Source organism: Lynx canadensis, chromosome D2 (genome assembly GCF_007474595.2).
Source record: "Lynx canadensis isolate LIC74 chromosome D2, mLynCan4.pri.v2, whole genome shotgun sequence".
Classification (NCBI taxonomy): domain Eukaryota; kingdom Metazoa; phylum Chordata; class Mammalia; order Carnivora; family Felidae; genus Lynx; species Lynx canadensis.
The window spans coordinates 53,594,162-53,617,352 of NC_044313.2; the positions used below are offsets into that span (position 1 = coordinate 53,594,162).

At 36.6% G+C, this 23,191-nt stretch overlaps 1 protein-coding gene across 6 annotated transcripts in view; it reads left to right on the forward strand.

Moving 5' to 3' along the window:
- The window catches only part of CFAP70 (cilia and flagella associated protein 70), a 112,043-nt gene that overhangs the window by 56,232 nt on the left and 32,620 nt on the right, over positions 1-23,191 (forward strand). For all 6 annotated transcript variants that reach the window (XM_032595218.1, XM_030334368.1, XM_032595220.1 and 3 more), the window contains 6 exons: positions 132-326; positions 1,806-1,937; positions 7,194-7,319; positions 12,804-12,937; positions 13,059-13,174; positions 13,373-13,594. In XM_032595218.1, the coding sequence (XP_032451109.1) occupies positions 132-326; positions 1,806-1,937; positions 7,194-7,319; positions 12,804-12,937; positions 13,059-13,174; positions 13,373-13,594 (925 nt within the window). The remainder of the gene's footprint in view (positions 1-131; positions 327-1,805; positions 1,938-7,193; positions 7,320-12,803; positions 12,938-13,058; positions 13,175-13,372; positions 13,595-23,191) is intronic.

Sequence of the window (23,191 nt, forward strand, 5' to 3'; positions counted from 1 at the left end):
TGGTCTCTGAGCTGAAAAGGGCAATTTGTACCTAAAGCAGTATTGAATGTAAAACTCAATCCAGTTTCAGACTTCCATTACACATCTTGATCTCTCTGAGGCCTCTTTCCAGACATTTTGTATTTTCCTAGGCGGTGAGTGACTACCACATGCAGATCAAAAATATTTCTAGAGCCATTCTGGATGAGTATCACAGGATGTTTGGAAAACAGGTGGCCAAACTAGGGAGTGATATGGATAGTGAAACCCTAGAGGAACAGAAGTGCCAGCTCAACTATGAACTTAACTGCTCTGGAAAATACTTTGCTTTCAAAGAACAACTCAAGGTAAATATTCATTTAATTATTCCATGGATTTTTATGAAGCATCTTCTCTACATTCTTAATTATAGTTGTCCAGCTATGCTTCCACATTCTTGCTAGCAATGTGCCTTATGATAGAATGCCACAAACTCTACTTGTACAAAGCCTTGGAATGGTTCAGTATTCATTTCAAGTATGAGCTTTTAAGAAACTAAGTCTTTACTTGAGGGGGCAAGTTTTGAGACAGGTTTCATGTTGCAGGGATGAAACTCTGTACATGTTACTGATTCCATGACTACTCTGTCTCCCATTGCCAACCTTTCCATCGTCCACACAATCACTAAGATTTGAGAAATATTTACTTAATAATAATTACCCAAATAATAATGGCTAACATTTATTGAGTGTTTGCTTACACCAGACAAATTTTTAAATGCTTCACATTTTACTAATTTAATCCTCACAACAACCCTATGAGGTAGATATTCCTCATTTTACAGATGGAGAAATGCAATATTAATTGGTTAAGTAATTTCCTTAAGATCACAGAGATAGTAAAGGTTAAAGATGGGGCTTAAATTTAGGCAATCTTGCTCCATAACTCATATTCTTAACTGCTACACTGGATTGCCTCTCTGAGCACATTTACTGTGTGTCCTGTCCTGTACAAAACAGATAAAAAGAAAGCACATGGAAATAATAAAGTGAAAAACACTGATGCTGATGGAGGCAAAACACTCTTCTCAGTAGATGGCACGATTACAACTTAGTTTAATTCCTGGTTCTGCCATTACTAGCTGGATGGTGACTTTATCTCTTTGAGCTTCAATTTCTTTGCCTAACAATAAGGGATAATACTAATATTATCACATGGGTTCATTATGAGAATTAAATAATATAATGCATGGAAACTGCTTAGTACAAAACCTGACAATAACATTAACTTAAGGGGAATAAAAGCTGTCATGGCTATAGCAATATGTTATTTGTACAGCATTTTAAGCTTCACCACCTACCTGTTATCTTTCTTTGGCTTCTCAATCATCTTCTGAAGTAAGATAATAATACCAGAAACACACATCCATATAACAAATGAGGAAAATGAGGTACTAACTGTAATTTTTGAGGTTGTACAGTGGCAGGATTAGAACCAGAATTCCATTCTCTAGACTGTCAAATCAGGCCTTTTTCTCTTGTATCATGTGGCCATGATGAGAGATGTAATACATAAACCTAATGCTGAGGTCTTTAGCTTTATAACTCTCTTCACATGATATGAGTTCTGCATTGACTATATTAGTGATGACATTAAGAAAAGAAGTCATGCAGAGTATGTCGAAAATCAGAGGAAAATCAGAGCTGACACTCTTATCAGTCACCAAGGGAGAAACCAATCATCTTCTGAAGTTCTGATGAGCCTTAGACCAGATGCTCAAGGGAGGCCTGTGTTGTCAGCATGGTACTGGACTCTGTTATCAAATGGGTGATCTATACCTCTTACAGCATGCTGTAGTAAAGATTGTGAGAGAGAAGTATTTGAAGACAACATCATTTGAAAGTCAGGAGGAACTGCAGACATTTATTAGTGAGCTCTATGTGTTCTTGGTGGATCAGATGCATGTGGCCTTAAACCAGGTAGGTGATCAATAACTGAGAGCCCTTCCTTTTCTCTTTAAGGCATCAAAGTCTCTGAATGATTCCCTCCTTCCTTGATTCCTTTCTTCCTTAATTCAGCAAACAGAAATGTGATCGATTAAAACAATAAATAAAATTGGCTAATGCAAATTGTAAAACAAAAATCATCATTTTATTTATTCTGTGAATGTGTGTAATTCTCAGTTTGTTCTCTGATATTGGCAATCAAAACCAAGAAACATTATGAGATTTCAGATATTGGACCTATATGACAATGATGCTTCAAACATGCCTTTTCATTGGACAGGTAGCCTGTTCTTCTCCCATTTGTCTGTTGTTTTTTTTTTTTTTAAGTTTATCTATTTATTTTGTGGGGAGGATGGGCAGAGAGAGGGAGAGAGAGAATTCCAAGCAGGCTCCACGCTCAGCGGGGAGTCCAACACAGGACTTGATCCCACAACCGTGCAATCATGACCTGAACCAAAATCAAGAGTTGACCGTTTAACTGACTGAGCCACCCAGGTGCCCCCCCTCCTCCCATTTATCTGTTTATATCTGTATTTGCACAGCTTGCATATTGCCTTCATTTGCTCATTTTTAAATGTATACAGTTGTGGTTTATTTGAAAACTATGACAAAAACCAAAGTCTTTTTGTCCTATTGGTAGTCGCTAAGCAGCTATGCTTCCTCAAACCCTCTATTCTATTTGTTCTTTCCTTCACTTGATTTTCTTCTCTGTCACCATCATTTTTTCTTTCAACTTGTCTAGCCTTTCTGGAAGAGGAAGGTGAGGAATGTCCAGTATCCTAGCTAGCATTAAGAGAACAATCCTGCCTTGGGCACAGATGACTTGGATGAATTGCTTTCAAAATTGAACATTAGGTGGTAATTACTGTTGCCTTATGCCTCCAAGGAATCCCTGTCTAGTAGACGAGAGAGACATAAAATACAAATAAGTGTAGCAGGGTGAGGTCAATGCTGTGAAGGGGTGTGTCCATGGTAAAGCAGGTTAGGAGATGCCTAAATAAAAAGTAATCAACTTTGCCCTGAGACCTGTCAGGAAAGGATTCACAGAAGAGCTGTGGCTTGAGCTTGAAGGCTAAAAAATTCTCAAAGTGGAGGATTCAGAGTATTGGAGTCATAGGTAACATCACAAAAGCTTGGAAGCTTGGAAGCATATGGGATACACAGAAACTGCATATAGTTCGGGAACAGATGCTAAACTAGTTAAGGAACAGAGAAGCAGGAGGTGAAGCCAGGGATCAATAAGTTCCTAGTAGGGGAGTTGGGAATATGGATGGAGACCTTGTATGCCACAGAAAGAAGTTTTGCCTTTTCTATTATTAGCATTTTGGAAGCAATAAATGTAATTATTTTACACCGGGGAATAGTATGATCAAATCTACATTTTATGAAAAACACTGATAACAGTGTGTCAGTTGGGTTAGATGCAGTGAAACTGGTGATGTTAACTGGTTATTACATAGTAAGTAGGAAAAGGGGGCAAAGATTAAGTTTAAGGCTCAATGACTGGGTAACGGGTAGTACCAGTAAGTGGGACAAGAAATACAACACAAGCAGATTTAGTGGGAAGTAGGTGATATTGAAATTACTTTTGAATATTAGCTCTTGTGGGATTTTTCTCAAGAGTGAGATCTGAGCTGGAGATGAGATTTGGGGAGCCATAAGTGCATATAGGCATACCTTGGAGATACTGAAGATTTGATTCTAGACCACCGTAATAAAGCAAGTATCAAAATAAAGCGAGTCAAATTAATTTTGTGGTTTCTTAGTGCATATACAAGTTATATTTACACTATACTATACTCTATTACATGTGCAATTATAGCATTATGTCTAGAAAAACAATGTACATACCTTAATTAAAAAATAGTTTAGGGGCGCCTGGGTGGCTCAGTCGGTTGGGCGTCCAACTTCAGCCCAGGTCATGATTTTGCAGTCCATGAGTTCGAGCCCCACGTCAGGCTCTGTGCTGACAGCTCAGAGCCTGGAGCCTGCTTCCGATTTTGTGTCTCCCTCTCTCTGGCCCTCCCCCGCTCACACTCTGTCTCACTCTCTCTCAAAAATAAATAAACATTAAAAAAAATTTAAAAAAAATAGTTTATTGCTGGGTATTTGGGTGGCTCAGTCAGTTGAGTGTCCAACTCTTGATTTCTGCTCAGGTCATGATCCCAGGGTCATGGGATTGAGCCCTATGTCAGACTCCACACTGAGTGTGGAGCCTGCTTAAGATTCTCTCTCTCCTTCTGGCCCTCTCCCCAGCTCACACACACACTCTCTCTCTAAAACAAAAACAAAACCTACAAACTTTATTGCTAAAAAATGCTAACCATCATCTGAGCTTTCACTGAGTCCTAGTCACTGATTACAGATCACCGTAACAAATATAATTAACAATAAAAAAGCTTAAAATATTGTGAGAAGTACCAAAATGTGACACAGAGACAAGTAAGCAAATGCTATTGGAAAATGGTACCAACAGACATGCTTGACACAGAGTTGCCATGAACCTTCAATTTGTAAAAAAAAATAAAAATAAAAAAACCAATATCTTTGAAGCTCAATAAAACAAGATATACTTGTAGGTGCTAGTTAAACTATTGTTATAGATGGAGCTGCTGAGGAAAACATAAGTAGAGAGAGAAGCAAGCTGGTGGTAGAACACTATAGAAATACCAACATTTAAGGGATGGATGAATAAAAGAATTAATTAAGGAGATAAGTGAATTGTTAAAAGAGCAAAAGAACCAGAAGACAGTAGTGTCACAAAAGCTAAGGGAAGAGAATTTTAAGAAGAAAAAGTACTCAACATTGTCAAATATTCCTAGGAGTTATGAAAAGCAAAAGCTGGGGAATGGGAAGGGGAAATTGGAACGAGGCGGTCAAAAGATACAAACTTCAAGTTACAAGATAAACAAGCACCAGGGATATGATGTACAGCATGATGACTATAGCTAACACTGTTGTTTGATATATTTGTAACTTGTTAGGAGAGTAAATCCTAAGAGTTCTTACCACAAGAAATTTTTTTCTTTTTATTGTGTCCATGTGAGATGATAGATGCTAACTAAACTTACTATGGTAATTATTTTACAATATATGTCAGTCAAACCATTAAGCTATGTGCCTTAAACTTACACAGTGATGCACGACAGTTATATCTGAATAAAACTGGAGAAAAAGAAAAACAAAATTTGAAAAGTTTTCATTGGATCTGAAAATAAGGAGGTTATTAACTTTTACATAGCAGTATCATTGGACTAATGGAGAGGATTCAAATTATAATGAATTGTGGAGTAAATGAGTGCTTAGGAAACAGATAAATATAAATTCAGGAAGCTGGGGGACGCCTGGGTGGCTCACTTGGTTGAGTGTCCGACTCCTGATTTCAGCTCAGGTCATGATCTCAAGGTTCCTGAGATCAAGCCCCATGTCAGATCTCTCTCTGCTTAAGATTCTCTCTCTCTCTCTCCTTCTATTTTCTTCCCCTCTCCTGATTGTGCACTCTCTCTCTCTCTCTCTCCCTCTCTCTCTCTCTCTCTCTCTCTGAAAATAAATAAATAAACTGGAAAAAGAAGTTGGAAGATAAAAGGAAGAAGTAGGAAAATAGTAGCCAGAAATTATCAAGGTTTTCATTTTAAGCTAGAAATGCCTTTAGCATGTCCATCGGTTTGGGAGAAGGAGTCAGCAGACTGGGAGAAATTAAAAATAGAAGGAAAGAGAGAATAATTGATGGCAAACCCAGGGTATATACAAATGGGAAAGAATCAAGAAGTTAGATGGAAAGATTAGTCTTGCAACAGAGAAGGATGTGATGCTTCTTCAGACTGAAAGTAAAGAGATACAGTGGATACAGAAATAAACTATATCAGTATGGTGTTCAAAAGCTGAGGTATCCCTGGCCCGATGATTTCCATTTCCTCTGCGAAGTAATGTGTTTACTGGACAATGAAGGGAGTAAGGGTTGAATGAAAAGCTTGAAGAAAGGAAATTTAGACACTGCATCATAGTATTATGGAATGTGTTGCTAAACAAGGACAAATACATAGATTACTGAGTATGAAAGGCCTTTAGCTAAGACTGAATGCCAAAGAATCTGTGGCAGCTCAGAGATTTCTGTGTGTATGCAGTCTTCCTCTGGACCAATTAGCAGCTCCTGTAGGACTGTTTTAATTTGGGAATTTTCAGGCCAAGTGCAGGCAAAGGACAAGGTGCCTGGGACCTGAGTTTGCTGGTAAGAGTAGTATGAGTGGATGGCCATGAGGTCCGGTATTACACAGTTGGGAAAAGACAGGTATATTAGAAATGAGGGAAATGAAGTCAGAGAGTAGTTTTAAGGGGATTAAGTGACAAAAAGATTGAAGGCTTATAACATAGGTTCTTGGAACAGGATATTAGAGGTAGAGTATTTCTGGTTTAGGCATTGTAGTATGTTGCTGGAGGAATTTGGAGGTCAAGATCATCAAAATCAAAAAGAACAAAGAACAGAGACATAATCTGTAACCAGGAGCTCTCTTTGGCCCATCTCAAATTAAGCTTTACTCTCTACATCCCTTAGCAACTCTACTTGTTAATGTCACTGATAATTTTTTTACTTCTAAATTCTAAAGAATTGGAGGTCTTCCTTGGCAGTAGCTTCTGATCCTGGAGATTACTTATTATACTATAACTGCTTTCCTGGATGGTATATAGGACATAATATTTTTCTGGGTTTTTCCCTACCTTTCTGGCTATTTCTAAAATGTTTCCTTTTGGGGATATATTTATATATCCCACTGAATGTGCAAAGGTAACTTCCAAAGCTTTATCCTTAGTCTCCTATTTTTTTGATGTTTGAAGATTCTAGCTAGTGCTTACCACCTTTTTCATGTCATGGCACCTAAAAATGATAATATTCATCCCATACACAAGAGAAAATTAAGGAAGCTGTTTGAGGTCAAAGGAGGCTTACTTAAGGATTTTGACTGCCCTAAGTGCTGAGGAGGGGAGTTCTGTTCTAATTAATTTTTACTCACTTCCATGAGCTTAGATTGTTGGTATTCATATACCTGACCTTCTCTTTCATCCTTGAGATGTCTCTCTTGGTTCACTCTTACTCTCTTACTATATTGAACTATAAGAAACTCCAATGTCGTTTTCAACCTTGTGACTGAGGTCTCCCATCTAGTTTATTCCTATAAGACTCTCTACTTGTAATTGCTTTGTTTTGTCTAACTAACATCTTGATGTTGACAGACCATGCCAGATGATGTCCAACACGCTCTTTCAACCATTTATACAAGCAATGAACAGCTTCGACTCTTCGCATTTGAAGCAGAAGTCAATGAGAACTTTGAAATGGCAGCAGTGTATTATGAAGAGGTAATTAAAGGTCTTTCCAGTAGTTGTTATTACTATTATTTGTGTAATATGGGTATAACAAATAGCAGTTTTTAATTATTTAAAACCCATCAGGACTGATGAGAGGACAGACACATAAATCAATAAAATAGAGTCTATAAATGTGTCCACACAAATAAGGCCACTACATTTTTGACATAGATGTAAAAGAAATTCAATGGAGAAAGGACAATCTTTTCAAAGAAATGGCTTTAGAATCACTGGTCATCCATATGCAAAAAATGAACTTTGACTTAAACCTCAAACATTGTAAAAAATCAACTTAAAATGGACCACACATCTGAATCTAAACCATAAAACGATAAATATTTTAGAAGAAAACAAAGGAGAAGGTCTTCATGATCTGGAGTTAGGTAAAGAGTTCTTGGACATGACACCAAAGCATGATACATAAAAGAAAAATATGATAAATGGAACTTCATCAAAATTAAAAATGTGTGGTCTGTAAAAGACACTATTAAGAGAAAGAAAAGGAGAAAATATCTGCAAGACATATATCTGACAAAGGATTTATTTGTATCCAGAATATTAAGAACTCTTAAAATTCAACAATAGAAAACAACTAAATAAAAATGGGCAAGAGATTTGAACAGATATTTCACTAAATATGATAAATAAGAACATGAAAAGATATTCAACATAATTAGCTATTGTGGAATGCAAATTAAAACCACAATAAGATGCCACTACAACTTATTAGAGTAACTACAGTGAAAATGCTGACAATACAAGGTGCTAATGAGGATACAAAGCAACTGGAACCATCATACTTTGTCAGAGGAAATGCACAATGATAACGTCATTCTGGAAAATAGTTTGGCAGTGTCTTATACATTCACCATATGACCTACTCCTGGATATTTACCTTAAAGAAGTAAAATCTTATGTACATGAATGCTTACAGAAACTTTATTCATAATTGCTCGAACAGAAGGAACCCAAATGTTCTTTAAAGGGTGACTAAATAAACTATGGCTTATCCATATAATCTATTCAGCAATAAAAGAAATGTATTACTAATACAACAAGTTGCATGAATTTCAAAGGCATTATACTGAGTGAAAGAAGACACTGTCAAAAGGTTACATACTGTATGGTGACATTTATATGATATTCTTTTTTTAAATTGAACTATAGTTGAATACAATTTTGTATTCAACACTTTCAGGTGTACAATATAGCGATTTGACAATTATATATATTACAAAATGCTTATCACAATAAGCATAGCTACCATTGGTCACCATATAAGTTATTATGACATTATTGCCTACATTCCCTGTGCTGTACTTCTCATTCCCATGACTTATTTATTTTATGACTGGCAGTCTGTATGTCTTAATCCCCTTCACCTATTTCACCCATCCTCCCACTCCTCCTCTGACAACTACCAATTTTCTATATTTATGAATCTGTTTCTGGTTTTTTGTTGCTGTTTGTTTTGCTTTGTTTTTAGATTCTACATATAAATGAAATATGGAATTTGTCTTTTTCTGTCTGATTTATTTGTCTTAGCGTAGTGCCTTCTAGGCCCATCCATGTTGTTGCAAATGACAAGATTTCATTCTTTTTTATGGCTGAATAATATTCCATTACACACACACACACACACACACACACACACACCACATTTTCTTTATCCATTCAGCTATTGATAGACACTTAGGTTGCTTCCATATCTTGGCTATTGTAAATAATGTTGCAATAAACATAGGGGTGCATATGTTTTTGAATTAGTATTTTGGTTTTCTTTGGGTGAATACCCAGAAGTGTAATTACTAGGTTCTATGATATTTTTATTTTTAATCTTCTGAGGAACCTCCCTGCTGTTTTCCATAGTGGCTATGCCAATCTACATTCCCATCAACAGTGCACAAGGGTTCCTTTTTCTCTACATCCTTGCCAATACTTGTTATTTTTTGTCTTTTTGACACTAGCTATTCTATTTTCATTTCCCTGAAGATGAGTGATGTTGAGCATCTTTTCAAGCATCTGCTGGACATCTGTACATCTTCTTTCAAAAAATGTCTATTCAGGTCCTCTGCCCATTTTTAATAATATTATTTGTTTTGTTGGTGTTCAGTTGTGTGGGGGTGGGGGAATGGGCAAAACAGGTGAAGGGGATCAATAGGTACAAACTGCCAGTTATAAAATAGCATGTCTTTAAAGGTCATTAATGTCATAGTATGTATTAGTATTTTATTCCTTTTTATGGCTCAGTAACATTCCATTGTATAGATAGAGCACATTTTGTTTATTTGTCCATTAGGTGATGGGTATTTGACTAATATCCACTTTTTGACTATTATGGATAATGCTGCTATAAACATTCATTTATTGTTTAAGTTTAATATGGACATATGTTTTTAGTTCTCTTGGGTGTATACCTAGGAGTGGAATTACTAGGTCATATGGTAACTCTATGCTTAACTTTTTGAGGAAATGCAAAACTGTTTTCCAAAAGGTTGTACTCTTTTATATTCCCACTAGCAATAGATAAGGGTTCCATTTTTTTCATATTCTCACTAATTCTTATTATTATACATCTTTTAAACAATTATAGCCATTCTAATGGATGTGAAGTGGTATTTCATTGTGGTTTTATTTTGCATTTCTCAAATATCAAGTTATTTTGAACATCTTTTCACATTTATAATTTTTTAGTAGGAAAATATGTTCCAGATTTTTTGGAATTAATGTTCTAAATTAATTGACAGAGGAATATTCAGACTATAACAACTTCAAAACATCAATCTATATAAATCATATGTTATGTCTTTATGTCCTTATTTCACTTTGCATATGTTCTCAAAGTTCATCCATGTTGTAACATCTGTCAGCATTTTCTTCCTTTTTAAAGCTAGCTAATATTCCATTGTATGTATATACCATATTTTGCTTACCCATTCATCTGTCAGTGGGCACTTGGGTTGCTTATACTTTTTAGCTATTATGAATATTGTTGCTTTGAACATGGATGTACAAATATCTCTTTGAAACTCTGCTTTCACTTCTTGTGGGTATATATACAGAAGTGGGATTGCTGTATCACATGGTAATTCTATTTTTAATTTTTTGAGGAACAACCATCTGTTTTACAAAGTGGCTGCACCATTTTTACATTCCCGCTGTTTACAAGAGTTCTAATTTCTCTGCATCCTCAACAATTGTTACTTTCTGTTTTCTTGACCCTGGCTCTCTTAATGGGTATGAGGTCGTATTTCATTGTGGTTTGATTCCCTAATGATTAGTAATGTTGAGCATCTTCTATGTATTTTGGCCATATGTAGATCTTCAGAGAAATGTGTATTCAAGTCCTTTGCCTATTATTGAGTCAGGTTGTTTAACTTTTTGGTGTTGAGTTTTAGTAGTTCTTTATATATCCTGAATATTAACCCCTTACCAGATATATGATTTGCAAATATTTTCTCCCATTCTATGAGTTACCTCTTTACTCTGTTGATAGTTTCTTTTGATGTACAAAATGTTTTTTTTTAATTAAAAAAATTTAATGTTTATTTTTGAGAGAGAAGACAGAGCATGAGCAGGGAGGGGCAGAGAGAGAGAGAGAGACAGACAGACAGACAGAAGCTGAAATAGGATCCAGGCTCTGAGCTTTTAGCACAGAGCCCAATGGGGAGCTTGAACCCACAAACCATGAGGTCATGATCTGAGCCCAATTCAGATGCTTAACTGACTGAGCCACCCAGGTGCCCCTGATGTACAAAAGTTTTTTAAAAGTTTTTGATGAAGTTCAATTTGTCTGTTTTTTCTTTTGTTTCCTGTGCCTTTGGTGTCATATCTAAGAAATCATTGCCAAGTCCAGAATCATGAAGCTATTGTGACATATTTTCTTCTCAAAGTGTTATAGTTGTTATAGTTTTAGGTATTAATATTTAGGTCTTTGATCCATTTTGAATTAATTTTTATATATGGTGTTAAGTAAGGGTCCAAGTTCATTCTTTTGCATGGGGATGCAGATATCCAGTTTTCCTAGCACTGTTTGTTGAAAAGTGTGTCCCTTGCAGCCGCTCTGGAAAACAGTGTGGAGGTTCCTCAAAAATTAAAAAAAGAACTACCCTATGACCCAGAAATAGCACTGCTAGGAATTTATCCAAGGGATACAGGAGTGCTGATGCATAGGGGCACATGTACCTCAATGTTTATAGTAGCACTTTCAACAATAGCCAAATTATGGAAAGAGCCTAAATGTCCATCAACTGATGAATGGATAAAGAAGATGTGGTTTATATATACAACGGAATACTACATGGCAATGAGAAAGAATGAAATCTGGCTATTTGCAGCAACATGGATGGAACTGCAAGGTATTATGCTAAGTGAAATAAGTCAGTCAGAGAAAGACAGATTCCATATGTTTTCACTCATAGGTGATCCTGAGAAACTTAATAGAAGTCAATGGGGGAGGGAGATGGGGGGAAAAAGTTACAGAGAGGGAGGGAGGCAAACCATAGGAGACTCTTGGATACTAAGAACAACCTGAGGGTTGTTGGAGGTGGGGGAGAGGGGAAAGTGGGTGATGGGCATTGAGGAGGGCACTTGTTGAGATGAGCACTGGGTGTTGTATGGAAACCAATTTGTCAATAAATTATATTAAAAAAAAAAAAGCCTGTCCTTACCTATTGGATGGTCTCGGCCCCTTTGTCAAAAATCATTTAACCATAAATGTGAAGATTTATTTCTGAGCTCTCTATTCTATCCCATTGTTCTATATATTTGTCTTGATACCAGTACCACACAGATTATATAGTTTTGTAAGTTTTGAAATCAGGAAGTATGAGTCCTCCCGTTTTGTTCTTTTTCAAGTTTGTTTTAACTATTCAGGGTTCCTGGAGATTCCATGTAAATTTTAGGATGGGTTTTTCCATTACTGCAAAAAATATCATTGGGATTTTGATAGAGATTATATTGAATCTGTAAATTTCTTTGGACAGTATTGACATCTTAATAATATTAAGTCTTTCAATCTATGGACATTGGATGTGTTTCTATTTATTTATGTAACCTTTAATTGTTTCAACAGTATTTTGTAGTTTTCACTTATTATGAGATGCTTCTTTTTCATGTTTGTACTTAAATTTATATTTGCCATCTCAAGACTATGACAAAAATGATTATAGATGAATCTTTAAAATGAACTGTAAAATGAATCTAGGTTTCCAAGTAATTGGATAAGCTTATGGTAACCAGAACATTGACACTAGGAAGGAATGAGTTGAAAATTTAATTTTTAAATCATTCCAATATTTATTCACCACATATTATAAGCCATAACGGTGACTGTGCTAGACATTCAGAAATCAGTGGTAAACAAAAAATGACAGTTTCTGCTTTCATAAAACTTATGGTATTTGTGGTTTTATGTGCATAAAAATATGACATACTGTGCAATAATCTTGGTCCTCCTAATGCTTCATGTGATAGAGGTTGGTCCGTGAGCCCCAGAACTTGGAACACTGGCTGGACTACGGTGCCTTCTGCCTCCTAACTGAGGACAACATCAAAGCACAGGAGTGTTTTCGGAGAGCCCTTTCCCTCAACCAGAATCATATCCACAGGTACGGGTGGAAGATAAGTGAAGAATGAGTAGGAGCAGATAAGCTTCTGTGTGAAATTTTCTTGGTTCCATGACTGTGACATGGGACCATATTGTTAATCACGTTGCTGGTCTCTTCTCAGCCTGTTGCTGTGTGGTGTCCTGGCTGTCTTAATGGAGAACTATGAGCAGGCAGAAATTTTCTTTGAGGATGCTACTTGCTTGGAACCAACTAATGTTGTAGCCTGGACTTTACTTGGTATGGTATTTTCCTGTGATATCAATGTGGTTTTTTCCATTATAAGATTCTCCCTTTCTCTTTTCATTCTCTAATAACTCATCATGTAGTTCTTAAACTTTGGTAAAAAATTTGGAAAGACAAGTGAAATGTTGCAATTCTTTAGTATATGGTGGTAGAAAACCAGTCACATTTATTTTAGCATTTTTCTTTCTTCAGGTTTGTACTATGAAATTCAAAACAATGATATTCGAATGGAAATGGCATTTCATGAAGCCTTCAAACAACTTCAGGCACGAATGCTTCAGGCACAAGTAGCGAAGCAGAGGGGCACTGGTACTGTAGAGTACATTGAAGAAGGAGGGAAAGTAGAATCCAGTTTAGGCCCTTGGGGAATCACTAATGGTTCTGCAACAGCAATGACGGTGGAAGCGGCAGCAGGTAGGACCAGGAAACGGAGATGATGAGTGGCTATTAGGAAAATTAGTGGCCTTATGAATAGGAGCAGGCAAATTGTAGGTACTTGGCAAATATTTGTTAAATGAGTTAGTAGATGGAGTTTTGAGTTGTCCCAGGTACACCAAGAAAGACTCCTTCTAAATATTTCCTCATTCATATGTTTGCAAGTGTGAAGTTTTCACTGTTGCTATTCAGGTTTTTGAATCTTAGAGAATTCACTGTCTCTGTGTATGCATAAAAAAGGTATCATTGTAGCAGAGTAAATTTCTTTCATGATCCCATCACTTTCTTTTCCAACACTCTCAATCCCTCTCTTGTGGTTCTTAAGTTTATTTATTTACACACACACACACACACACACACACACACACACACCCTTTTTTCCCTGTCCTTCATTGCCATTCTCCTTTCCTCCATTTTAGAGAATCAATCATTCTAATGTGTTTAATTTAATATGTGGGTTTTTGTTTATGTGTTTCTTGCATATGGTATTTTGTTTATATGTTGTTGCGCATTATTATTTTGTGTGTATGTATTTTTAACAGTTTGTCTGAGATGTAATGGACATTCATAAACTGCACATACTTAACACATACAATTTGATATGTTTGACATATGAACACACCCATGAAAACATCACCACAATCAAGGTAATGAACATATCCCAAATCTCCAAAACTCTCCTTGTGCCCATTTGAATCTCTTTCTCTTGCACCCATTTCCAAACAACCACCAAGCATCTCTCTGTCACCATCAGTGACTTTGCATGTCTAAAATTTTAGAATTCTAGGAAATTTCTAGAATTTTCTGATTTATTCTTTACCAACATATATATTATTTATCAACTTATACATGATTGGAATTGATTTTGACTTGAAAGTTTGACAGAACTCAACCATAAAACAACAAGAGCCTGGGTGGTTTTTTTTGTTTTTTGCAGGAGAAGGTGTCTACCATTTCATTTTCTTAATATTTAATGTATTTGTGTTCTGTATTTCTTATTGTGTTATTCATGGTATTTTATACTTTCTAGGAATTCATCTATTTCATCTAGGTTTTTAAATTTTATTTAATTTTTTTATATTAATCAATTATTTTTTAATAGACTTATTTTTTAGAGGAGTTTTAGGTTCATAACAAAGTTGAAAGGAAGGGTTAGAGATTTTTCATATACTCCTTTCCCCTACCCATGTGTAGTCTCTCTTTTTATTAACATTCTTAATGACATTTGATGAGGAGTATCTTATCAAATGCTTATGTGCCATTTGTATATCTTCTTTGGTGAGGTGCATATTAAGGTCTTTGGCCATTTTTTTTGTTTTTACTTTTTGATTTTAGAGAGAGAGAATGAGATCAGGGGAGAGGGGCAGAGGGAGAGCACAAGAGAGAGAATCTTAAGCAGGCTCCACATTCAGCATGGAGCCTGATGTGGGACTTGATCCCACGATCCTGGAATCATGACCTGAGCTGAAATCAAGAGTCGGGCACTCAACCTACTGAGCCACCTAGGCACCCCTTTGGCCAGTTTTAAATCAGGCTTTGTTTTCTTATTGTTGAGTTTTAAGAGTTCTTTGTATATTTTTAATTTAAAGTATAATTGATATATAACATTATTTAGTTTCAGGTATACAACATAACGATTCAATATTTGTATGTTTTGCAAAATGATCACTACAGTAAGTTTACTCAGCATCCATCATCACACACAGTTACAATATTTTTTTCTTGTGATAAGAACTTTTAAGATCTACTCTCTCAGCAACTTTCAAATATACAATAGAGTATTATTAACTATAGTCACCATGCTGTACATTACCTGACTTGTTTATTTTCTAACTGGAAGTTTGTACCCTTTGACTACCTTCACCCAATTCACCTACCTCTTATACCCTGTATCTAGCAACCACTAATCTATTCTTTATGATTTCAAAGCTCTTTTTTGTGTGCTTGTTTTTTTTATTTAATATTCTACATGTAAGTGAGATCATATTGGGTTTGTCTTTCTCTATATCATATCATACCTATATATAATATAGGATATTATAGCATAACAACATTATGCTAATATTATATAATAATATCCTCATGATGCATCCATGTTGTTACAAATGGCAATATTTCATTCTTTTTGATGGCTGAATAATATTCCATTGTATACCACATTTTCTTTGTCCATTCATCCATTGATGGATACTTAGGTGGCTTTCATGTCTTGACTACTATAAATAATTCTGCAATGAACATGAGAAGGTATATATATCTCTTCAAGTTCTTATTTTCATTCCTATGGATAAGCCAGAAGTGGAATTGTTGGATCATATGGGTATTTCTAGTTTTAATTTTTTGAGGAAACTCCATACTGTTTTCCATAGTGGCTGCATCAATTTACATTCCAAACCACAGTGCACAAGGGTTCCCTTATCTTATATCCTCACCAACACTCATTATTTCTTGTCTTTTTGATAATAGCCATTCTAGCACATGTGAGGTGATATCTCATTGTGGTTATGATTGGCATTTCCCTGATGATTAGTGATGTTGAGCATCTTATCATGTGTCTGTTGACCAGCTAATACGTCTTCTTTGGAGAAATGTCTATTCAGATCCTCTGCTCATTTTTAAAATAAAATTGTTGTTTTCTTTGCTATTGAGTTGTAGGAATTCTTTATATTTTTTAAACATTAACGCCTTATCAGATGTATGATTTACAAATATTTTCTCCCATTCAGTAGGTTGCCTTTTCATTTTTTTACAAGTTTTCATTTGTTGTACAGAAGCTTTTTAGTTTCATAGAGCCCCAGTTGTTGATTTTTACTTTTGTTGCCTAACAGTGTGTATCTTGATTATGGTAGTGGTTAAAAGAATCTATAAAATGGGATAAAAATGCTTAGAACTACATACACATACACACACACATACACACACACATACACACACAAATGTATATGAAAACTGGCAAAAATAGATGAGGTCTTTAGTGCACTAAAGAGTTTTGTACTAGTATCAATTTCCTGGTTTTGATATTTTTTTTTAATTTTTTTTTTCAACGTTTATTTATTTTTGGGACAGAGAGAGACAGAGCATGAACGGGGGAGGGGCAGAGAGAGAGGGAGACACAGAATCGGAAGCAGGCTCCAGGCTCCGAGCCATCAGCCCAGAGCCCGACGCGGGGCTCGAACTCACGGACCGCGAGATCGTGACCTGGCTGAAGTCGGACGCTTAACCGACTGTGCCACCCAGGCGCCCCTCCTGGTTTTGATATTATACCATACTATAGTTGTATAAGATGTCACCATTGAAGAGAGGCTGGTAAGGGTACATTGGAACTACATGCTCTGTATCTGCAACTTCCTTTGCATCTATAATTATTTCAAAATAAAGAGTTAAAAAATCCTTACAAGTAGCAATTGTGAGCACTTACGTGAAGTCTTAAAATATAAAGCTCCATGTAAAATGAAGACAACAACAAAAACTACCCAAAAAAGCTAATATTCAAAACTTATTACTTCTTTATTATTTTACTATCATTTACACTGTTAAAGTTATTTATGTCTAATTGTATTCATATGTAGAAGTATTACATAATGGTATGATATTGTGCATTTCTTCCTAGCTCTTCATTCAGTGATGTAACATTGGTTTCTTGAAATCAGCCATGATTGGGGAATTTATATCATAGAAATCAGTAAACACTACAAATCAGCCTTCTCACATAGCCAAAAGCCAATTGTTGAACATTTACCAGCTCATGACTCGATATATAGGAAAATTTCAAGTATTTGTAATTTAAACAATACACTTCTAAATTTTTTTTTTTTTTACATTTATTCATTTTCGAGAGACAGAGAACAAGCGGAGGAGGGACAGAGAGAGAGGGAGACACAGAATCTGAAGCAGACTCCAGGCTCCGAGCTATCAGCACAGAGTCCCATGTGGGGCTCCAACTCACAAACTGTGAAATCATGACCTAAGCTGAAGTTGGACGCTCAACCGACTGGGCCACCCAGGTGCCCCTAAACAATACATTTCTTTTTAAAATTTTTTTTTCAACGTTTTTATTTATTTTTGGAACAGAGAGAGACAGAGCATGAACGGGGGAGGGGCAGAGAGAGAGGGAGACACAGAATCGGAAACAGGATCCAGGCTCCGAGCCATCAGCCCAGAGCCTGACGCGGGGCTCGAACTCACGGACCGTGAGATCGTGACCTGGCTGAAGTCGGATGCTTAACCGACTGCGCCACCCAGGCGCCCCAACAATACATTTCTAAATAACCCATATGTCAAAGAAGAAATCACAAAATAGTTCGAACTGAATGTAATGAATCACACAACAAACCAAAATTGGTAAGATGAACTAAATTAGTTCCCAGAGGGAAATTTATAGCTTTAAATACTTCTATTAAAAAAATAAGAGGTGTGCCTTGGTGGCTCAGTCGGTTAAGCAGACTTCAGCACAGGTTGTGATCTCCTGGTTCATGGGTTTGAGCCCTGCATCGGGCTCTGTGCTGACAGGTCAGAGCCTGGAACCTGCTTCAGATTCTGTGTCTGCCCCTCTCTCTGCCCCTCCCTGCTCTCTCTCTCTCTCTCTCAAAAGTAAATAAACATTAAAAAATTTTTAAAAAAGAAAAAGAAAAGACAGGGGAACCTGAGTGGCTTAGTTGGTTGAGTGTCCGACTCTTGATTTTGGCTCAGGTCATGATCTCACAGTTTATGAGTTTGAGCCCCACATCGGGCTCTGCACTTGGGATTTTCTCTCTCTCCTCCCTCTCTCTTTCTCTTTCTCAAAATAAATGAATAAACTTAAAAAAAAAGAAAATAAAAGACAAAACTTCAGGCTACCCCATTCCTTCCATAGATTCAGAAAATAGAAGAGGGAATACTTCCCACAGTTTAACCATAGTTATTACTGTGATATTCAAAGTTAGACAAACCCATCCCAAGAAATGTACACACCAATAGCCTTCATGAACCTAGACACAAAAATTCTTAACAAATATTAGTCCATGAATTTCAGCAATATATATAAAAGGTAATATATCCAATTGAAGTAAGTTTGGTCTTACATTTGAAAATTGATGCAATTTACCACTACAATAGTTAAAATTTTTAAAAATGATAATACTAAACTATGGCAAGGATGTAGAATAGCTGGAACTCTCAAACTTTTGGTGGGAATGCCAAATGCTAATAGCCACTTGGAAAAACTGGCAGTTTAAAAATAGTTACACATGTGCCAGCAATTTCACTCCTAGGTATTTACCCAAGAGAGAAATGGAAACATTGCAATTTGTACACAAATGTTCATAACAGATATATTTATAACAGGCAAAAACTGGAAACAATCCAACTGCTTACCAGTAGATGAATGCAAAATAAATTTTTTCTTATGTGCACAATCAAAAACCACTCAACAATAAAAAGAAACAAATTAATGATACACACACATGGATGAATCTCAGAAACATTATGCTAAGTGAATAAGCCAGATGCAAAAGAATAGATACTATATATTCCATTTAAATGAAATTCTAGAAAAGGCGAAACTAATCTGTATTGACAAAAAGCAGATTAATGGTTGCCTTTGGATGGGAGTTGAGGATTACCTTCAAAGAACACAAGGGAGCTTTCTGGGGTAGAAATCTTTTTATCCTGATTGTGACAGTGAGTACATGAGTGTATACATTTGTTAAAATGCACTGAAGTATATACTCAAAAGGGAGCACTTTATTATATGTAAATTATACCTCAGAAAAGTTGGGTATTAATATTTTTCACTAAGATCATAGCTTACTCCTCAATCATTAGTCTGAGGTATTTAACCACTCTCTCCTTCCTGAAATACATGTTGGATTGCCTCCTACATCTCCCAACAGTTTGGGTTTCCTTTGTAAGCTTCTCTTTATTATTACACTCATTAGATGTACTCATTTCCCAATAATATAGTCATACTTTCTAAGAGCTCACCTGCACTCACAGTTTTCCTTTTACTACTGATGACTCTCAGATTTCTGTATTTAGCCCTGACATCCCTCCAGAACCTAGGAGCTGGGTTTCTCTGCTAGTAAACTTAACTCTTCATCTCTCAAATTGACTCTACATCACTCACTATATTAGGCACTCAAGTTCATGATCTGAGTCATCCCTGCATCCTCTTACTTTCTGTATTGAACTTCCGGCATCCTTCTATCAGATTAATTCTCAAGACCAGCTGGTTCTCTTTCAAAATGCTCCTTGCATCTTCCCTTTAAATTTACACGACTCTTTATTACCAAATGCCAAGATTGTTGTAACAGCCTTATTACAAACCTCTTTGTCTCTGTCTGCATTTTTTTCTTCTTGCTATGTAGCACTGCTAGAGGAATCTTCATAAAATACTGCTTTCATCTAATAATTTTTCTGTTCAAAACTTTTCACTGTGTTCTCCTTTTGTCTACAGAAGAAAAATCCTAGCATTAAAATATCAGTACAGTCTAGCTCCAACCTGTCTTTCCCTTCATTTTATTTATGTAATCCTCAATACTCTTTAAAATAATTAGCTCACTAATGCATCTGACTCTTGATTTCAGCTCAGGTCGTCTCATGGTTTGTGAGTTCGAGCCCTTCATTGGACTCCTTGCTGAGTGGAGCCTGCTTGGGACTCTCTCTCTGCCCCTCCTCCTCCCCTCTCAAAATAAACAAAATAAATAAGTAAACTTAAAAAAAATTAGTTTTTGGGGCTCCTTGGTGGCTCAGTCAGCTGAGTGAGCGAGTTCAGCTCAGGTCATAATCTCGAGATTTGTGGGTTGAGCCCTGTGTTGGGCTCTGTGCTGACAGCTCAGAGCCTGGAGCCTACTTTGGATTCTGTGTCTCCTTCCTTCTCTGCCCTCTCCCACTCATGCTCTGTTTCTCTCTCCTCCTCTCTCAAAAATAAACATTAAAAACTAGTTCACTACTTCCATGCTTTTGCCAATGGCATGCTTTCAGCCTTAAATGCCCCTCCCCCTCTACCTATCCAACTTCTACCTATTTTTCAAAGCCATATCTTTTAGAAGAAGGGTGACTTCTTCTAATTGGGAGTCAGTTGGTACTGATCATTTCCTGCCTGGCACTGCTTTTTTAAAAATTTGTCAAACATTTATTTATTTGAGAGGCAGCAAGACATGTTCTGGAGCTTCAACCAATTATTTAACTTCTCTGTGATTCACTTTCTTCAAAGGAGCATAATGAATGTTGTGAAAAATAAATTAGATTACAATAACGTTTTTAGTACAATTTTTAGTACAATTCCTGGCATACAGTCATGCTCAAAAATAGCTACTTATGATGATGATGATGATGGTGATTTTTTTTATATATATGAAATTTATTGACAAATTGGTTTCCATACAACACCCAGTGCTCATCCCATAAGGTGCCCTCCTCAATACCCATCACCCACCCTCCCCTCCCTCCCACCCCCCATCAACCCTCAGTTTGTTCTCAGTTTTTAACAGTCTCTTATGCTTTGGCTCTCTCCCACTCTAACCTCTTTTTTTTTTTTTTCCTTCCCCTCCCCCATGGGTTCCTGTTAAGTTTCTCAGGATCCACATAAGAGTGAAACCATATGGTATCTGTCTTTCTCTGTATGGCTTATTTCACTTAGCATTACACTCTCCAGTTCCATCCACGTTGCTACAAAAGGCCATATTTCATTTTTTCTCATTGCCACATAGTATTCCATTGTGTATATATACCACAATTTCTTTATCCATTCATCAGTTGATGGACATTTAGGCTCTTTCCATAATTTGGCTATTGTTGAGAGTGCTGCTATGAACATTGGGGTACAAGTGCCCCTATGCATCAGCACTCCTGTATCCCTTGGATAAATTCCTAGCAGTGCTATTGCTGGGTCATAGGGTAGGTCTATTTTTAATTTTCTGAGGAACCTCCACACTGCTTTCCAGAGCGGCTGCACCAATTTGCATTCCCACCAACAGTGCAAGAGGGTTCTCGTTTCTCCACATCGTCTCCAGCATCTATAGTCTCCTGATTTGTTCATTTTGGCCACTCTGACTGGCGTGAGGTGATACCTGAGTGTGGTTTTGATTTGTATTTCCCTGATAAGGAGCGACGCTGAACATCTTTTCATGTGCCTGTTGGCCATCCGGATGTCTTCTTTAGAGAAGTGTCTATTCATGTTTTCTGCCCATTTCTTCACTGGGTTATTTGTCTTTTGGGTGTGGAGTTTGGTGAGCTGTTTATAGATTTTAGATACTAGCCCTTTGTCCGATATGTCATTTGCAAATATCTTTTCCCATTCCATTGGTTGCCTTTTAGTTTTGTTGGTTGTTTCCTTTGCTGTGCAGAAGCTTTTTATCTTCATAAGGTCCCAGTAATTCACTTTTGCTTTTAATTCCCTTGCCTTTGGGGATGTGTCGAGTAAGAGATTGCTACGGCTGAGGTCAGAGAGGTCTTTTCCTGCTTTCTCCTCTAAGGTTTTGATGGTTTCCTGTCTCACATTTAGGTCCTTTATCCATTTTGAGTTTATTTTTGTAAATGGTGTGAGAAAGTGGTCTAGTTTCAACCTTCTGCATGTTGCTGTCCAGTTCTCCCAGCACCATTTGTTAAAGAGGCTGTCTTTTTTCCATTGGATGTTCTTTCCTGCTTTGTCAAAGATGAGTTGGCCATACGTTTGTGGGTCTAGTTCTGGGGTTTCTATTCTATTCCATTGGTCTGTGTGTCTGTTTTTGTGCCAATACCATGCTGTCTTGATGATGACACCTTTGTATTAGAGGCTAAAATCTGGGATTGTGATGCCTCCTGCTTTGGTCTTCTTCTTCAAAATTACTTTGGCTATTCGGGGCCTTTTGTGGTTCCATATGAATTTTAGGATTGCTTGTTCTAGTTTCGAGAAGAATGCTGGTGCAATTTTGATTGGGATTGCATTGAATGTGTAGATAGCTTTGGGTAGTATTGACATTTTGACAATATTTATTTTTCCAATCCATGAGCAGGGAATGTCTTTCCATTTCTTTAAATCTTCTTCAATTACCTTCATAAGCTTTCTATAGTTTTCAGCATACAGATCCTTTACATCTTTGGTTAGATTTATTCCTAGGTATTTTATGCTTCTTGGTGCAATTGTGAATGGGATCAGTTTCTTTATTTGTCTTTCTGTTGCTTCATTGTTAGTGTATAAGAATGCAACTGATTTCTGAACATTGATTTTGTATCCTGCAACTTTGCTGAATTCATGTATCAGTTCTAGCATACTTTTGGTGGAGTCTATCGGATTTTCCATGTATAATATCATGTCATCTGCAAAAAGCGAAAGCTTGACTTCATCTTTGCCAATTTTGATGCCTTTGATTTCCTTTTGTTGTCTGATTGCTGATGCTAGAACTTCCAGCACTATGTTAAACAACAGCGGTGAGAGTGGGCATCCCTGTCGTGTTCCTGATCTCAGGGAAAAAGCTCTCAGTTTTTCCCCGTTGAGGATGATGTTAGCTGTGGGCTTTTCATAAATGGCTTTTATGATCTTTAAGTATGTTCCTTCTATCCCGACTTTCTCAAGGGTTTTTATTAAGAAACGGTGCTGGATTTTGTCAAAGGCCTTTT